Genomic DNA, 19,032 nt, shown 5'->3' with positions numbered 1-19,032 from the left:
TAGCCTCTTTTTTTTCTTAGTTAGTTTCGACTCTGAAGTGTTGAATCCATTGAGCATTGGCTATAGTTTCATATCTCATTATTCAAGAACATTCGAAACGAGTATAGTACAAACATTAACTGGGCAATGTTAGATACAGATGCTGAATTGTCAAAATCCAAAATGCAACATTCAAGCGCCAACAAACAAAGTGATCTGAGCTTCGTCTCCAAACACAAGCTCCTGAGCTCACGTTCTAGGAACGGAGAGAATCACACAATATTAGTCAAAGAAAGATCTCAGGGAAAGCTTAAAACATTGCGAGGGCATGCATACCTCTCGATAGCACGAGGACTAATGGGAAGCACACCAGAAGGTGTCACAAGGGCATCGATCAGAACATCATTTGGTGTTACAGGAATACTTCCGTCGTCAAGAATCTGAGGTGAGTATGACAATGCAACTGCAATAGGAAAAGAACAACAACCACTGGTGATTAATTAGCTTATCTCTCTATTGAAAAACATTCTGTGATATCAATTTGATTTATATACCCTTGAGTGGATTGCTCCATCCCTTCTCCTTTGCACGGTCTTGGTACCTCTTCAAGAAAGTGTCGTAGTAGCTTTTTCCCCAGATTCATTATCCATATAAAGTAAGTTATGTTAGATCATGAAAAACAAACAAAAGCATTCCTAACTGATGAAAAGATTTTGTGTTTTGAGAAAAGGTAAGAGAAGAACTGAAAACTCAGACGTATCTCTTCAGAGTCTTAACATTTTCATGTTATTAGCTTTGAGAAATGGAAATGTGATACACTTATATAAGAAAATATAGCACTATGATGAAAAGAAAACTTGGGGTCAATGGAAACTTACCCACCCCCACGGCCTAAACGTCGCCCACATCTATCAAACGCAAGTCCTGACCACAAGGATTCGGAAGAAAAGTTGATTAGATACAGAGATTAAGGGGAACAAAAACATGGAAACTCTATACCTGGCAAGATGAATAGATCGACCGGTTCCTCTGCTTGTAACACTATCCATAGAAAAAAAAACAAAGTGTCATTTCTAGCCGGTGATATAATACTTATAATGCGAAGCTTATACAGGGTAGTACCATCTTCACGCTCATTCCCTTGAGCATCAACTGGAGCTGGTTCCAAAATGTTCATAGAGTTTGCAATGAGGTCATCCATATGAGATATGTGCAGCATACGCATGTTACTGTTCTTGTCCTCTACCCAAGGGACATATAGCTTTTTCTGTGCCATTGTATTTGGATCTAAATAAGAAAGAAAAAAACTGAGCAACCTAACACCGCAGAAGCCTTAGAAGAAATCCATACAAAACCAAACTCCGATCAAGAAACTGCTTAACAATAATGACAGAAATCAATGTGTTCTTCACAGAACAGATCTCATCCCTAAGGTTACAATTTAACGTTTCTTCAGGTTTGTTCTTGGTTTCTGAAACTTGTCCATGTGAAAGACATAAGAGCAAATTGTATTGAGGAAACTAAAATACTTGATTGAAAGTGGTAACCAATGAATGACATGAGTGATGCAATCTCAACTTTCCTAATAGTAAGGCATGAAACCAATCAGTAATCGCAGATAGTCATTGAAGTATAAAGGGTTTCCCTTTTCAGTTCTGAATGGTACAAACTACAAATTCTAACATTCTTATTAATGTCTGACAATGAAGTCCTAAATATTCCTAAATAAAAGAAAGATTGTTGATGAAAGAGCAGTAGTAGTAGTAGTACCAGGATGTTGCAGAATCTTGGACAAGATTTTAGAAGTGTCGACTTCGTTGAGAGACTTGCAGCTAATGTAAGCACACAATCCCCGACATGATTTGAACCAAGGAGCTTCAAGAACAGTGTTTTGAATGGCATCATCTAAAAACCAATCAAGATAACCGGAGATTAATATATATGTTTTTTTTTTTTGGTAAAATGTTAAGCTAATATAGAAAAAAAAGATCGAACCTTGTTGTGTTCGGAGGGAAGGGTCCATGGCTTTTAGGGATTTGCGGACGGTTGAACGCACAATCCGTTTCTGCTTGAAAATGGAATCGAGCTCCTCTTGACTTTTGCTGGTGGTGGTGCTCATGGCGACGACGGATCTAGTAGCTGCCGGTTGTAATCTGGACACGGGTCGGGTCAAGATCCTGGGGAAGAAGAAGATTGATGTCGTGATAGAAAAGACGCGAGCTCCAATCATTACAATACGTTTTTTCTATTCAAAAGAAACGACACTCATAAAATCTACTATACGCATCATCTTGCTATTGTCTGTCCATTTCCTAAGGTTTATTGATGTCACACAACATACATACTTTACAACTTGTTCAGTAAAATTAAAAAAATCATCTTCCTGCACTCTCGGTAACACAGGAGTATGAATACGTATTAGTACTAATTCCCAATTCACTCTTACACATGCATGCATGTGCAATCTCAACAAGAGCATTTTGGTTAGAAAGATCCTAAAATACATTATTACCCCAATAGCCATTGATACGGATAGAATTAACAAGAGTGATCAGTGTGAATTCTTTGTTAAAGCTCTCTCTCTCTAGTGTTGTTCCTACAATCATACGTTGTGAGGGAATTAAGGCAAGTTAGTGATTTAAAATACAATTTTGTCTAGAGAATAATTTTAAGAAGTTTACACTACATACAATAAAAATTATACTAAAACAAGAATACAATTATTCTTTTTGTTTTAAAGTATAAAATAATATACATAATTTTTTTAATTTCAACAACTCCATAGAAAACTTCTCATAATGTAAAGAGAGAATGAATTCATGATCTACCATCTGCTCATGATCTTGATGATAATTATATTCATTATGCAAATGATTCGGTTCTTCACTATGATGACTATCCTCAAAATTATTATTACTACTACTAGCTTCATTTCTCTCATAACCCTCTCCATGTTGATACCAAATGTAATACTGTGGTGTAAATCCTCTGTTTACTAAATGCTTCCATACAGTTTCACTACGTGCAAATTTTGAATTCTTGCATTTCCGACAGGGGCAGAACATCTTACCGCTTTCCTGTGTGATCGGTGTACAGCCCGCCTGGTGCATGAATGTCTCTAGCCCGCTCAGAAATGCGTTCGTCACCCTCCCGTCGGAATCTTTGTGCAAATACATCCAACTCCGTAACTCGTAAATACTACCGCCACCGGCCATTTTTTCTTAGATTTTTTTTTGAAATCTTTTTTTTCTGATTTTTTTTTTCAGATTTTTTTTCTCCCGTTTGTGTGTTGTGAGGAAGAGAGTTGTGGGAAATGACATATATATAGAGAAATTTTCGAGTTGGGTAGTTGAAATATAACAACGATTTTACAAGGAATATTTTACATGGATTTTACATGGTTTTAACATATTATTTACAACGACTTTACGACGAAATTAGGTAAGTTAAAGCCCATTGAATACACGTTTTCACCTAAATATAACGGTAACATGCTTCGTTGTAATGTCGATGTAATGATTACGACGTATTTCTCATTCCACGTACATTCGTCGTAAACTTACATGGAGTTTACGACGAAATCAGTTCGTCGTAAATTTACATGGTGTTTACGACGAAAGTTAGATTCCTCGTAATTTCGTTGTAAAGACCATGTAAATTTACGACGAAATATTTTCGTCGTAAATGTTCGTTGTTATGGGCACGTTTTCTTGTAGTGGAAGATATGGACACATTGGTGTTATTGTGGGTGGTTATGGATACAAATTATGCACTTGTTGTAAACCATTCAATCTTGTTAATGTTAATGCTCTGATGAGAATTGCCGGCCTAATTTGCAATCACTCGATCCGTTTTCATAATATTTACATGGTCACTCGGTCCGTTTTTTTTTTTTTTTTTTTTTTTAATAAATTCTGGATTGACTATTGACAATAGCATTCCATTTGAGACTGATGGACACCCATCCCACCTTGTTTTGTTATGTGTAACTTAATTGTGAATAACATGAATGATTACGTAACTCATGCATATTTCGATCATGCTATTCTCCATGATGAAGTTCACAATGCTACTTTTGATTAAGCAAATTATAATTTGTTTTATCACAAACGGAAAACTATTATACAAGAGAAAAAATTCAATAATAGAATTATTTATCTCTTTTATGTAATTGTGTTATGATGGACTCCATGATACGCTGTGTCAACTTCAAAAAAATGTACAAAATAGACACTTTTGACAATATACACAAAATGTAGTTGTTCAAAAAAAAAAAAAGACAATATACACAAAATGAAACATTTGAGTTATTATTTAACTTTCTTTACTTACAACACATGTTGTTTCGCCTTGAAACAACAACAGAATCATGATCGAGAACACTATCAGCCATCCAATCCAGCCAACTTAGTATTAAACTGTGGATACGAAGATCCATGTCTAGGCCTGGGTACAAAAACCGGACCTGAGGATCCGACCCGAAACCGACCCGAAAAAACCGGGTTCAGGTGTATTCAGTTCTTGTAAAATACCTGATTGGGTTTTGTCTTTAGCTTGGTTCGGGTAACGGTTCGGGTCGGTTAATGACCGGTATCCGATTGAGTACTCACATTAAACCGAAGCTTTAAATGGTGCCGTGTGTTTTCACATAGTTATTGTTATTTCCGCAACCTTAATTAAAAGCTATAGCCTTTATTATTTCGTCTCTTCTCCTTCGGTACTTGCCGTTTCTCAAGTTCTTCAATGCAAACCAAACCCTAGTTGTGATTCACTATAAATAGAGAACTTTGATGGCTTATTGATTCACAGCAAGAAACTCAAAAGTCATTCTAAGGTTTACAGTCAGAAACCCTAATTTCAGTTTTCTTTTAGTTGCATGTTTTTGTTCTCACATTTGATTTATATTAACAAAGGTTCAATGTTTAATTTCATGTTTCTGGTTCAATTTACTGTTCTTTGTTAGATGATACTTAGCTCACGGTCAACTGTTTGGAAATACTACACAAGACTGAAAAATAACCGAGACAAATGCATATGCCATTATTGCGAGAAGACCTTTCTTTGTACACCTAAACTAGGCACATCCAACCTGCATAAACATCTTCAAACCTGCAAACAGCTCAAAGCGTGGAAAGAGTAAGAAGTGGTAACATATTTGATTATCTATGGTTTTGCTTATAACTTGTTATCTATTTTTGGTATCTACGTTTTTGTTTATAACTTGCTAGCTATTTTTTTATAATTTGTTTCAGATCATGATATCCAAGCAAACACAAGACGAAATTGAATGAAAGTGATGGTTAACTACGAGAGCAATGGGAGTTTTGTTTTTTTTTATTGTTAGTCCAATGTTCTTCGACGTGTTTCTGTTTTTTTAGTCGACAGTTTGTGTTGGAATTGTGTGAGCCCATGTCCAACTCTATATTGTCCGATTAGTACGATATTGTCTATTTTTGGCCTAATTAGCAAGCCCGCATGGATTTACTTTTGGTTTTCTTCCCAAAAGGCCTCGTACTATTAGAGTTGGACAGCTTTTTATATACTAGACTCTCTTTATATAATTCTCCAATGTGAGACTTAGTTTGTTATATCACATTCTCCCATTCAAACTAAGGATCACATTCATCTCCTGTCCCACAACTGACTTCCAAGATCTTTTGACTTGATTTCTACCACACACACCTCCCAATCCTAACTCGATGGGTCCCGTTCCTACTCGAAGGGTATTTTGGTCTTCTTACAGATTTCTCGTCAACCGCTCTGATACCAATTGTTGGAATTTATAAAGCTCATGTCCAACTCTATATTGTTCGATTAGTACGATATTGTCCACTTTGGGCCTAATTAGTAAGCCCGCATGGATTTACTCTTGGTTTCCTTCCCAAAAGGCCTCGTACTATTAGAGCTGGACAGCTCTTTATATATTAGACTCTATTTATCTAATTCTCCAATGTGGGACTTAGTTTGTTACATCACATTCTCCCCTTCAAACTAAGAATCACATTCATCTTCTGTCCCACAACTGACTTCCAGGATCTTTTGACTTGATTTCTGCCACACACACCTCTCAATCCTAACTCGATGGGTCTCGTTCCTACTTGAAGGGTATTTTGGTCTTCTTGCAGATTTCTCGTCAACCGCTCTGATACCAATTGTTGGAATTTATAAAGCCCATGTCCAACTCTATATTGTCCGATTAGTACGATATTGTCCACTTTAGGCCTAATTAGCAAGCCCGCATGGATTTACTTTTGGTTTCCTTCCCAAAAGGCCTCGTACTATTAGAGTTGGACAGCTCTTTATATATTAGACTCTCTTTGTCTAATTCTCCAATGTGAGACTTAGTTTGTTATATCACATTCTCCCCTTCAAACTAAGGATCACATTCATCTCCTGTCCCACAACTGACTTCCAGGATCTTTTGACTTGATTTCTGCCACACACACCTCCCAATCCTAACTCGATGGGTCTCGTTCCTACTCGAAGGGTATTTTGGTCTTCTTGCAGATTTTTCGTCAATCTGACTCTGGTACCAATTGTTGGGATTTATTAAGCTCATGTCCAACTCTATATTATCTGATTAGTATGATATTGTCCACTCTGGGCCTAATTGGCTGGCCCGCATGGATTTACTTTTGGGCTCATTCTCAAAAGGCCTCGTACTATTAGAGTTGGACAGCTCTTTATATATTAGACTCTCTTTGTCTAATTCTCCAATGTGAGACTTAGTTTGTTATATCACAGTTTGTCCCTTTAAAATGGAATTTTTTATGTTTATGTATTGGCTTAAAGTACTTTTTTATTGGTTACATTGGTTACTATTTGGAACCGAACGGTTACTTTGGGTAAATGTAACCAAAATAAGTTTAAGTATATTGAGTATTTGGTTATTTTACGGTTCTTGAAAGTCAGAACCGAACCCGCTTGGACCCAACTCGAACCCGATCCGGAATTTATATATACCAGATCGAGCCTTCACAATTCAAAACCGAAAGACCCAAAACCCGAAAGACCCGACCTGGACCCGAATGGGTACCCAAATGCCCAGGCCTATCCCTGTCGAGAGTACAAAGACATTTGTGCCTATGAGGGATGGACCAAACTGTTTTGTGTTAAACTCGCCACCATTCTGAATTCAACAAGCTATGGCCACTGGTTACGAGGTATCATGTCTTTCATCACATTTGTAGTTGGGTTGGCCAAGGCAAAAGAGATTTACCTTGTAGCTAAAGGAAAATATAGTCTCATCATGGGCAAGCTATCACGAACATGGATGCTCCCATGATTGTGCTTTATTGTGGATGCTGATGGTGGATGTGCGGACCATGTAGCTAAGGCAACATTCGGAAACTTTTGATTCTCAAGTTGTCAACAAGATCAAAAGTTGGAGAGATTGTCGGTTACTTACTCATCAGTTTCGAGCTGTGATCTCAGCTTTGAAGGCGACGAGGAGTTGCTCGCGGAGCTTCTCCGGCGGCTTGGGTGATGATGATGAGAGTCTTAGTATTGTGTTTGTCTCTTGGAACTTTGATTTTTGTGTTTATGACTGTTAAATTTTGTCTGTTATGTATGCACTTGTTTGCTTGTGAAAACATTATTGATAGTAAAAAAAAAAAACTTAAAACAGAAACAAATATCATGAAAAAATGTTAGAAAACCCGATATTTTTGATTTCTTCAACTTCAACCTGCGATTTCCAGAAAAATATTCCGTCGCATAGAGCGACAAAGATTAACAATCAAATCAGCGTTTAAGCTAACTGTAGTATATGAGAACATGTGAAAATTAGTCTCGAAAAAATATTGGTGAGTTGGTTTTACAAAGAAGCTCTTCTATTTTTATTTACACTTTCTCTTTTATTTATTTTTCCATTAATTTATTGGTTGAGAAACTATTGAGAGATTATTACTAAACATGCTTATATTAGCACAATATTTAATATCTCATAAATATATATAAAATTAATAATACATCTAAACTAACTAATTTTTAACGTAAAATTTTCCATAAAAACAGTTTAGTAAAATAAATAATATAGCATACAAAAGCTAAAGAATCAATTAAAATAAAAAGTAAAATATATTTACTATTTGATTTCATATTTTATCAAATCAAGACCAACAAAAAAGTAAATTCATTCGGTCATCGAAATCAGAGAAATTAATAAAAAAAAGTTTGTTGAAAATTATGCTCAAAGATTAATATATAATAATAACAGATATTTAAAACAAATATTTTAAAACAAATAAATGAATCAGTTTATAAAATAAAAATGAATAAAGTACAAAACTAAACTATAAATCCAAAGAAAAATCTACTAAATAATATATTTAAGAGAAATTAGGATAGATATACATTTTCAAGACCAATATTAGGAAACTACCACACCCTTGTATTTTGTACTGTATAATTTTAATTAATACTATTCTATCCCTATTACTCAGGACCCTACCAAATCCTGTAGAAAGATTACATATGATTCGATTTATCTCAACCACTCGATATACCAAAGAGAGAGAAAAGATTAAACATAGATATATGAAAAGGGAAATATGAGAGAAGAAAGAAGAAACAAAGAAGCATATAAGAAGAAGACGGTAGACGCGGAAACGAAAACGATGGTAAACGGTTCATACGGCTGGGCGATATGCTTCCAACGGCGATTCCATCACCACGTTCTTCGCTTCCGGATGAATTCTTCTTCAAAGGTAAACTATTCCCTCGCCATCTCCTTATACGTTGTGATCTTCCTCCCGTTCATCTTAAGTACTATAGAAACATTGATTCATAGCTCTGTCGTAGTCTTGATTCATGTCTGTTGAGTGATTCACTGTCTCGGATGATTTTGTATATCATGACTCATATGTTTTTTATGTGAGTTTTGGTAACATATCATTATTTGGAATTCATGAATGATAACATATAAGTTAAACGTTTCGGACATACTTGTTACATTTTAATTGTCTTATTAAAAACTACAAAATATGTGATGTTAACTGATATATGTTCGTTTAGCGTCTACAAAATAGATTACCGTTAACTAATAAATATATGCCTCGATACTACTAATATGTACCATATTTGGTTAGCTGCTACCAAAAAATGTGCCGCTAATTGATATATGGTTGGAAATATGTTACATAATAGTCGTCGTTTTGCTAGCTGTTAGAAAAGACACTGTCATTACTTGATGCATGTTAAGTTAGATGTTACAAAAGTTTTTTCCCCAATGGGTTAAAGGTTTGTTAAGATGTTATAAAATAATTGTTATTAGTTGATGTATTAATTGTTAGCTTCTCCAAAATAGGTTGCAGTTAACTAATAATTGGTTGGTTAGATGCTACATGTTAGATGATTACATGTTTGGTTAGCGGCTTCAAAGTAGGATGCATGTAAAAAGAATACGAAATGGACGGAGACTTTACAAGGTTAGTTCAAGTCTTTGTTTCTCAATTGTGATGATTCACACTTTCTCCTCCATCACTAACTTAATTTCAGCCACCATCCATTTTTCAGTTTCTGTGCTTAGAGGAAAGTGTGAGCCACACCACATATCATACTGATGAAGGGGAACATCAGACACATCGTTTCACTTTAGCTTGTTCGGACAGTAGTGGTTAACATAATATTTATGTTAGCTGGCATTTGTTTAGTTACCCGCTTTTATTTATGTTATAGAACACATATTCATGTTTGTCTAAAATGATAAATTCATGTACTTTTAACTCACGGATTAACTTACACCAAAGTTACACATTTAACAATACTTTTACCCGATAAAAGAAAATCTTAGACCAATTCTTACACTTCTCTCTCATCTCAAATCTCATCAGCATATATATACTAAAGATTGTAGCAACAAATTACTGAATTAACAGTTAAAATTATGCCTTACTTTCATGTTACCAATATAGCATAAACTTTACTTTTTTCTCTCAACAGTTAACTGAAATTATATATATACTCTGCTAAATTGGCTATGACATTTTTAAAAGACTTTATTTGTTGACAAAAAAAAAGAATCGATTTATGTTACATTGTTAGCATATAATACGTATACTTAACAACTAACAATTACAGTTAATAATACATTAAGAATTACACTAAATGTTTTGTATACAACCACTACTTCGTACATCTCTCTCTCTTCTGTCTAGTTTTCCTAACATCTAACACTACTAAAAGCCGAATACGCAGAGCATACAGCGTGCCACGTCAGATTTTTTATTCAGGCCAATGAAAAAGCTTTTATTTGCCACATATACATTCCTTTACGCAGCATAAAATTTACACGGGCTATGGCCTGTTAATATTTTGTTGTAGCCATAAGCCCAACTCTCTTTCTTCACCCAATGACCGTCGATATCGTTTTGCCTCTTCCACTTCTCCATGGTATTGCCGATTGATTTCTGCAACTCTCTGTTTCGTTGAAGTTATAACTATTAAGTATTTACTCTCAATCATCCAATCCTTTATTTATTCATATCTTAATTTCAGCTTAACCCACCTTCTTCATCCCTTATTCAAGTTCGTACAGCCTCTAGAATACCTCTTCAAATTCCTATTGCTATCTTCGTCTTTAAAAATTCGTGCAAATACTATTGTAAAGCCCTACTTATAAAACTTATTCGTTGGGTAGTTCAGATCTTTAATTAACCGAATACAAACTAAATCTGTCTCTTTTATGTTTTTAAATTAACAGGGATCGACTGTGATATCAAAAGTAAGCCAAAAGACATGGCAAGTTGCATACAGTCTCAATCAATCTGTGGTATGCGTTTTTATTTGTTTCCATTACTCTTAGTACAAAATATTGCTTCACTTCTTCTAACATTCTCTTAGTAAAGATTAAAGCTGACTTTTTTTTTGATGAATTTGCTGCCTTCGTGACGCGTACGTGGTTCGTCAGCTGAAATGCTCTGTGGATGTCTTTTACAACATGGTTTGCGTAACACTGAGAATGTACTTGATGTGTTCCAGCTTGCGCTGCTATGTGGTTTCCCTCGGCTTAGCGTCATATCTCACCATATGATCATGAAACACTTCAAGCAGCTTTGTGCTACAGAAGCATGGATATTTATGCAGAGCCGTCCCTTTCTCGAGGAAAAAAAAACTTAAAAGGCTCTGTCATCATCGAAGAAAGTGTAAGTAGTACATTCACAAACACTTTCTTGCTCTTTATGCAACTCTTTTTCTCTGACTTTTGTTTGGATTGGTTGGCTCAATAGCTTTTCTCAATACAAATTAACAGGGTGCTCGCGGGGTTCTTCAAAAGTGGAACAAGATTGAGGCAAGGCTAAAAGCCACATCTCATTTTTGAGAACGAAGGTTTTAGCTTCCTGTCCAAAACACGTTTTGCTTATTCTATCAAAATTGTAGAAAAAATGACTCTCAATTTGTTTGTGTAGTATTATAATCCTGATAATGAGAAGGTGGAACCCACTGTTGCTACGATTCTCAAAGGAAGTGATAATTTTTTTTGTTTATGTTCATTAGTAAGTATCTGATAGTATATATTATATCCATAAGATGTAAAATGATTAGCCCACTGATCGACCTAGACTGTTTTGTTTCTTATATTCTTAAGGGTCTTCCATTTGAGCTATAATAACATGCTTCTAAATCAGTTGTGGAGTGAAAATGGTAATATTAAGAATCTTCTCAGCAATTCTTTCTTTCAGCTTCAAGCTAATCGTGCTATTACTGATATACAGGTGCAGTTGCATGAGTAAATATCATTTTTAATAATTATGTAATAATCACTTTATGTATATGATGTGACTGTGGTCTGGTCTCTGCAGAATCAAGTAAAACCCTTGAAAGAAGTGAGAGAAGTTATGGTCAAAGCTTACCAGAAGGTTAGCTCCTGAGAGTTTCTAAAATATATTGTCAGAAATCTACTCTAAACAGCCATTCTTCCATCATATACGTGAACAATTCTTCCTGATAGTAGAAGACAAGAGGATGCAAACTTCAACGTAGATTTACCGACTGATGTTAATGGTGCTGATAAAAAAAAATTAAGGCATGTGCCACTTAAGGAACTTGGTGAGCCCGTTGTCGTCTATGTTCCTTTATCTCAGGTCACATGGGTGCTGTGTTTATATGGTCTACACAATCTTATGCTGCTTATACTCCTTCGATTCTACTCTTGATGATCTTATTCTTATAATCATGTGCAAATTAAGAGTTTAAGTACAATTGGAAGCTCGAGAGTTTAATGTTAGCTACTCTGCTCGATAATAATCCCAATATAGAAAAGGGATTGAGCTATAGCATCTAGAGTGTCCACGTCCACATCTTTGGAACTCTCAAAAGTTTAGGACACTAAACCAAATTTGGAACTCTCAAAAGTTTAGGACACTAAACCAAATTTGTTATAACCAATGGATCAAGAATTTTGCAATTTGAAATCAAAAGCATAGTCCTTCTAAACATCAGTAGCAGCAGTCATATATTAAGATTATGGAACTGTAAACAATATGCTAATAATAATATCCTGTAACAAAAACAATTAGTGTTCAAATTATTCAATATTTATAGAACATATTTTATTTAAACAGTAATTTTTTTGGGGAAAAAGATGCAATTTAATTTTATTCAATAATTAGTATATGTTACTCATATTAAATGTGATTATAAAATATTATATCATAAGATTACATATACAAAAAAAATATTTACATAATGTGTATTACATATGAAAAGTACATTTAAAACACAATTTATGTGTATTTATATCCAAAAATAGAAAATGGTAGTTAATTATAAGGTTACAATTTTAAAAACGATCTTCTATTTTGATAATTTTAAAATTATTATAAACAAATTATTAATATAAACATGTGTAGCCTGGATAATAACTTAGAATGTGTATAACTAAAGTAAAATTTAATATTGAGTTTGTACACAATACTATCAAAGCATCATAGACAAAGGTCATGGAACCTAAAAAAAAGGTCATGACACACAAAAGAAGAAGTGAGGCAAATACGAGAATAAAAATAATGCAGTTTGTAGGTTTGCAACTCAGATTGTAGGGCATGATCAAACCGTAGGAGTTAGAATTCTTAAACCGTTTTTGTATATAAATTATTTTCAGAAACACACAAAATGTCTTGCAATGTGTTAAATCAAATTTAAGTTAAGAGTTCTTTAGAATTTTTGATTTAAAACCTAATTCCAGACCTCAGACAGTGGTAATTTTTGTATATATCTACCATTTATAAATTTCAGAAAGCTTTTAAGTTAGGTTTGAAGTCCTCACTCATACCTGTTTTCGAAAGGTCATTCAAGACCATGTTTGAGCAAGTATCTCAGCCTTGCATAAAGGGATGACCGAGCACACAAACACTACCCAGCAAACAGAAAAATAATAGTATTAATATTCAAAATTTTTTCCAAAAAATCTGATTAATTAAATAATTAAAACAAGAAACTGTTAAATTAATATTACATCAACAACGGTAAGAAAGTAAACCTTCTATAAATTTACAACTAAAAATATTTCAAATCATGAAGCAAAATTTTCTTTCTATCACAAACAAACTTTAAAAAAAAACAAAGAAATTAAATAGCAACAATAAATGTTAATTTAAATTTTGGTTAAGAAGGTTGACAAAATTGTTTTGGTTAAAACGATAAATTGAAGACAACAAATAAAGAAACGGTATACAAATCGGTGGTACTTTCTTTTAAAGACAAGTACAAAAATGAAACTTAATAATTTTAAAACCAATCAAAATTTATACAGTACTAATTATAAGCTGTACAATTGTTTTACATAAAAAGAAATAACCAAGATAAAGAATATATATATATATATATCTTAACTTATAATTTAGTTAAACTTTTTAATAATCTTACTAATATCCAACATAAAACACCAATAAAACACAATAAATTATTTCAAATAGTTTTAAATTTGTATTTATGTTTATAATTCTATAACAAGTTTCAGTGTATATCATATTTGTTCGTTTTTAAATATAAATATAAAAATTAAACTAATATTATAGGAAAAATCCGGGCGTAGCCCGGAAAACCCCTAGTATACAATAATGATTAATCACTAATGTTGGAAATAATGGCTAATAATTTTTTTAGCAAACTATATCCCAGTGGTAAATTCGTTTCATCTAACATTGTATGTTATCAACACAGATACGTAAGAATTTAGCCACTAAAGATCCAATTAACAAATATTTTACGTGATAAATATGAATTAAGTTGATGATCATTTATAGCGTAACAAAAAAATGTTACATTATACACCCAAGATATTACAATTGCTTACTTTGCAGTTATCATGTATTGACTACATCCATATATACTAAAAATCTCTTGAGCTCCGATGAAATCTCGAAATATAATAGATTGTTTTTTTTGTTTACCACAACTTCACTGCTATTCAGTCTCTGCGGCGAGCGTAAGTCGGACATGGAGAAATCCAAATATGATTTCTTGTTAAATTTCTGCAAAAATAGTAAAATAAGAAGATGATTATTTGAAAATAATTGAGAATAAATCTGTTAATGAAAAGTTAAGAAAGAGAAAAGTGATGGTGAACATCGAAGACAATGGAGGAGAGAGTATGAGAGAGATGATGAAGAATAAACTATTAAAAATAAAAAAAATTGTGGTCGAGAATCACCTATGTTCAGACAATGAACAGAGCTACATTTACCTATTTAGCAACGTGGCCTAAAACGAAGGGCAAAATAGGAAAAAAAAGACACAATTGCTACAGTCATACGGAGTTTTAAGCGTGTTAGGATATTTAGCAAATATTAACTCTGGATGTGTATATTCAAAGAGACATTAGATAAGAGTGTTTTTAATTTAAACTACTCAATAAAAATTGCCAGAGTCTGAAAAAACTTATTTCCCTCTCGCGGGAGTATTTTTTTTGGCTCCAAACACTTTTTTCCCAAAAGACCGCCTCCTCCAAGCTCTCGGGTGCTATAAACCCAAACGGATCTCCAAATGAAATTCCTTCAAACTCCACAGCTCAAATCCACCGTCGAATCTTCTACTCAGTCGTCTTCCCCCCAGAGATGGAGAGCCAACAGAAGCGCCAGCGAACAACACGCCTCCCCGGAAGGAACTTGAAGCGAAAGCTGTCCCGGGATACAGACGCGGCGTCGTCGATAGTCATGCAGATTACGGAGGTCGAAGACGAAGAAGCAGATTTCGTCGCCTCGATCCGCCGCCACGTGGAGGTTTTGAACTCCGGCTTCTCAGATCGCGAAGCCGTTAAAGAAGCTGCTGCTGCTATCTCCTCTCTCGCTAAAATCGGTACACTAGTCCTTCGTTTTTAATCCTCGACTCCGCGATTATGTTGAAATGGCTTCTCCTTAGTTTCGGAGCGGCTTTGGATTGCTCAATCTATTGCTAGATCTGATTGAATCTATACAGATTTTGAATTCTACTTGTCAATTGGGATTAGTTTTATATTCTGTATCTGTTTGTATAGATGAAAACGTGGAGATGATGGTGGAGAATGGAGTCATCCCTGCTTTGGTTAGATATCTAGAATCGCCGTGGTCTTTGGCGATCAATCCAAACGTTCCTAAATCGTGCGAGCATAAGCTGGAGAAAGATTGTGCTGTTTCCCTTGGACTTATCGCTGCTATTCAGGTTAACTCAAACTTTTAAAATGTGGATGAGGAGTTGTGAATCTCTCAGTTTCTGTTTATTAATGTTAGATTTATTTGTTGAATAGCCTGGTTACCAGCAGCTCATTGTGGATGCTGGGGCCATAGTTCCCACTGTGAAGTTGTTGAAGAGACGCGGGATTTGTCTTGGGTGCATGGAAGCTAACGCTGTTATTAGGAGAGCTGCTGATATCATCACTAATATCGCTCATGACAATCCAAGGATTAAAACAAATATAAGGTATGGTTTGTTGTTTGATAATCCTAATGGTTTTGGTCATGCCTATGCTTACACCTTTTGTATTTTCAGGGTTGAAGGTGGCATTCCACCACTTGTTGAGCTTTTAAATTTTCCGGATGTCAAAGTCCAGAGGGCTGCTGCAGGGGCCTTGCGAACAGTTTCATTTAGAAATGATGAGAACAAGAACCAAGTATGTTTTGACGTGATGATGCTTTCTTTTGTTTGAGCTTATGAGAGGCTTGATTCTTACATTAAAAGCAACTGTGTAGATTGTGGAGTTGAATGCTTTGCCAACGCTTGTGTTGATGCTTCAGTCAGAAGATCCTTCTATGCATGGCGAAGCGGTATGTTCTTACCTTGCTTTAAGTAGTTGCAATTGGTTTGCTTTGTTCCTACTAATATATTATGGAATTTTTCAGATTGGGGCGATTGGAAATCTTGTCCACTCATCTCCTGACATCAAGAAAGAGGTTATCCGTGCTGGTGCCTTACAACCAGTGATCAGTTTACTTAGGTATGCTATTTATTGTTTTTCTACTTAGATATTTGCTTCTGAAATTTTGTAATATGTTTAGTAACTTATTGCTATCTGCTACAGCTCCACTTGCTTAGAGACACAGAGAGAAGCAGCATTACTAATAGGTCAATTTGCTTCGCCTGATTCAGATTGCAAGGTATGAGCTAGTCTCTGTTATCACATGATTCTTGACATATGCTCAGTCAAATTCAGTTTCTTTTGACAATATTAAAAGATGGATGCAAACTAGAGAGAACTTATTAAACATAGCTGGCAAAATGATAATGCAGGTGCACATTGCTCAGAGAGGTGCCATTACACCATTGATTAAGATGCTTGAGTCATCGGATGAGCAGGTCATGGAAATGTCAGCTTTTGCTCTTGGTCGTTTGGCTCAGGTACTTTTTTTTTTTGAATTAGCATGTGAATGTCTTTGTTGGTTCTGGAGTCTGATTGTTAAAACAGACCTTTTATGTGATAAGAACAATTGCAATTTTATTTTTGCTTGGTACATATCTTAATACCTTGGCATATCCTCAATGTTTTAAATGTTGCAGGACACACACAATCAAGCTGGCATAGGACAAAGAGGAGGCATCATCTCACTACTAAATCTTCTTGATGTGAATACTGGATCTGTGCAACACAATGCTGCCTTTGCTTTATATGGCCTTGCAGATAACGAGGTAAACTAAGCTCATGATTAATAATTTTCGATACATCTATACTTTTTGTTAACTATACATAATACCATGAGTACCTAAATAAATTTTCCATAATTAGGAAAATATAGCAGATTTCATCAAGGCTGGAGGTATTCAAAGGCTTCAAGATGATAACTTCACAGTTCAAGTATGCATTTGACTGCTTACGTTTGCAAAACCAATCTATAACATTTCCAAAATCTGATTTATATTCTTCTATTTGCAGCCGACTAGGGATTGTGTGGTGAGGACATTGAAGAGGCTAGAGAACAAGGTTCAAGGACCGGTGAGTACCTATTTCTGTTAGACCTACTGGTTCTTAGTTAAAGTATGACATTGGTTTTAGACCCCTGATGTCAAACCCTTCTTTCAGGTACTGAACCAATTATTATATGTGATGAGAACCACTGAGAACCCTATACAAATGCGAATTGCTTTGGCACTTGCACATCTCTGTGACCCTAAAGATGGAAAATTAATTTTCATTGATAACAATGGTGATAATCTCATTTTTCAGAATTTATATATTTTTGTTGGGTTTTACTGTTTCTGATCAATATACGTATTACTAATGCAGGAGTAGAGTTTCTGCTGGAGCTTCTATACTTGTCAGGCATGAAACAGCAGAAATATAGTTCAAGAGCTTTATTTGAATTAGCTAGAAAAGCTACTTCCTTTGCGCCAGAGGACTCAGCTCCTTCCTCACCCACCCAACGGGTAAGAAAACTTCATTTTTTTTTCAAGTTTAAAAACTACTTGTGATTCGTGGTCTTGACTTGTGATTAATTGCATTACTGAAGGTGTTTTTGGGTGCGGAGTTCGTGAACAACCCTACTTTGTCTGATGTCACATTCCTAGTCGATGGTACAACATTTAATCCCATTCTATGTTTCTGTTAATTCTACCTGTGGATAACACTTTCTAATTGAGTGTTTCCATGGCATATTATCAGGTAAACAATTCTATGCTCACAAGATTTGCTTGGTAGCTTCCTCTGATATATTCCGTGCAATGTTTGACGGGCTTTACAAGGTAAGCTTCTGAATAAATGATTTGCATCATATATAGATAGAAATCACTCAACTAACTTGAGAATTGGTTTTAGGAACGGAACGCCCAAAACGTGGAGATTCCAAATATAACATGGGAAGTGTTTGAGCTTATGATGAGGTAAAGTTCTATAAAATCAAACATTTAAATATTACCAAACTTGAGATAAAGAATCTTAGCATGAAACACAAAATGTGCAGATTCATATACACAGGAAGAATTGACATCACCAAACATTTGGCTCAAGATCTGCTTGTTGCAGCTGATCAGTACCTTATCGAAGGCCTCAAGCGCCTTTGTGAGTACACAATCGCACAGGTATGTATACGCAAAAACCTAGGTGGTCTTATTCTTTTGCAAGTTAGAGCGACTACTAAATGGAGTTTACCAAATGTTGGTGCAGGACATCTGTGTGGATAACATACCGTTAATGTATGACTTAGCTGATACATTCAACGCTTCAGCCGTAAGACGAGCATGCACTCTCTACGTTCTTGAACATTACACTAAGCTCAGCTCTGAAACATGGTACGCCATCAAATTCATTATAATTTTGTTTTGGAAATTCTAGCTTTGGTCCCTTTTTATAACTCAAATAATGTTTTATTTTATTCTTCAGGTTTCCCATGTTTATCAAGAAAATTATTCCTGAAATCCGGACATACATCACAGATATTCTCACACGGCCAGTCCAAGCTAGCTCAACCGTTGTATAAAACATTTATAACTAGATTCCTTTTATTTTGGTTAGATAACCAGATTGTATCCTTGTTACTGCGATTTGCTCAACTCAGTAATATCAAGAGGCCCTCGAAGTTAGATTTTCTGTAATTGCCAAGTATAAGTTGCTTCCACAAATGGCACAGAAAATTAGACCAACTCAAC

General features: G+C 34.9%; 2 protein-coding genes and 1 long non-coding RNA gene across 15 annotated transcripts; 2 read left to right on the top strand and 1 right to left on the bottom strand.

The window, feature by feature from the left end:
* Nucleotides 1-56: 56 nt before the first annotated feature.
* LOC106372332 (5-formyltetrahydrofolate cyclo-ligase, mitochondrial) lies at nucleotides 57-2,290 on the bottom strand. Of its 2 annotated transcripts, XM_013812523.3 has the most exons (8): nucleotides 1,975-2,284; nucleotides 1,750-1,884; nucleotides 1,102-1,266; nucleotides 979-1,020; nucleotides 858-903; nucleotides 534-604; nucleotides 316-442; nucleotides 57-235 (listed from the first exon to the last, which is right to left on the bottom strand). In XM_013812523.3, exons 1-8 carry the CDS (start codon nucleotides 2,207-2,209, stop codon nucleotides 229-231), a joined length of 828 nt encoding a protein of 275 aa, XP_013667977.1. In that variant the 5' UTR covers nucleotides 2,210-2,284; the 3' UTR covers nucleotides 57-228. The 2 variants fall into 2 exon arrangements, with proteins under 2 accessions (XP_013667977.1, XP_013667976.1); XM_013812522.3 differs by having other exon boundaries at nucleotides 979-1,266; nucleotides 1,975-2,290.
* A 5,969-nt stretch (nucleotides 2,291-8,259) lies between these two features.
* LOC106372329 lies at nucleotides 8,260-12,180 on the top strand. 12 transcript variants are annotated; one of them, XR_007329072.1, is made up of 9 exons: nucleotides 8,260-8,687; nucleotides 9,317-9,407; nucleotides 9,496-10,582; nucleotides 10,682-10,750; nucleotides 10,889-11,123; nucleotides 11,208-11,307; nucleotides 11,388-11,474; nucleotides 11,567-11,693; nucleotides 11,781-12,180. It is a non-coding gene; the product is annotated as an uncharacterized LOC106372329 (long non-coding RNA). The 12 variants fall into 12 exon arrangements; XR_002661527.2 differs by having other exon boundaries at nucleotides 8,264-8,687; nucleotides 11,231-11,307; XR_002661528.2 differs by having other exon boundaries at nucleotides 8,262-8,687; nucleotides 11,231-11,693; nucleotides 11,781-11,837; nucleotides 11,933-12,180.
* A 1,837-nt stretch (nucleotides 12,181-14,017) lies between these two features.
* Nucleotides 14,018-18,978, top strand: LOC106372328 (ARMADILLO BTB ARABIDOPSIS PROTEIN 1). The gene is made up of 19 exons (XM_013812516.3): nucleotides 14,018-15,276; nucleotides 15,455-15,618; nucleotides 15,704-15,876; nucleotides 15,946-16,066; nucleotides 16,146-16,220; nucleotides 16,296-16,390; nucleotides 16,475-16,550; nucleotides 16,684-16,791; nucleotides 16,951-17,079; nucleotides 17,177-17,245; nucleotides 17,324-17,383; nucleotides 17,471-17,594; nucleotides 17,675-17,814; nucleotides 17,898-17,961; nucleotides 18,050-18,129; nucleotides 18,203-18,267; nucleotides 18,348-18,465; nucleotides 18,551-18,675; nucleotides 18,767-18,978. Exons 1-19 carry the CDS (start codon nucleotides 15,036-15,038, stop codon nucleotides 18,861-18,863), a joined length of 2,124 nt encoding a protein of 707 aa, XP_013667970.2. The 5' UTR covers nucleotides 14,018-15,035; the 3' UTR covers nucleotides 18,864-18,978.
* Nucleotides 18,979-19,032: the final 54 nt, after the last annotated feature.

The sequence above is a fragment of the Brassica napus genome, chromosome C9 (genome assembly GCF_020379485.1).
Source record: "Brassica napus cultivar Da-Ae chromosome C9, Da-Ae, whole genome shotgun sequence".
Lineage (NCBI taxonomy): Eukaryota > Viridiplantae > Streptophyta > Magnoliopsida > Brassicales > Brassicaceae > Brassica > Brassica napus.
This window is presented reverse-complemented; position numbering and strand designations above follow the sequence as displayed.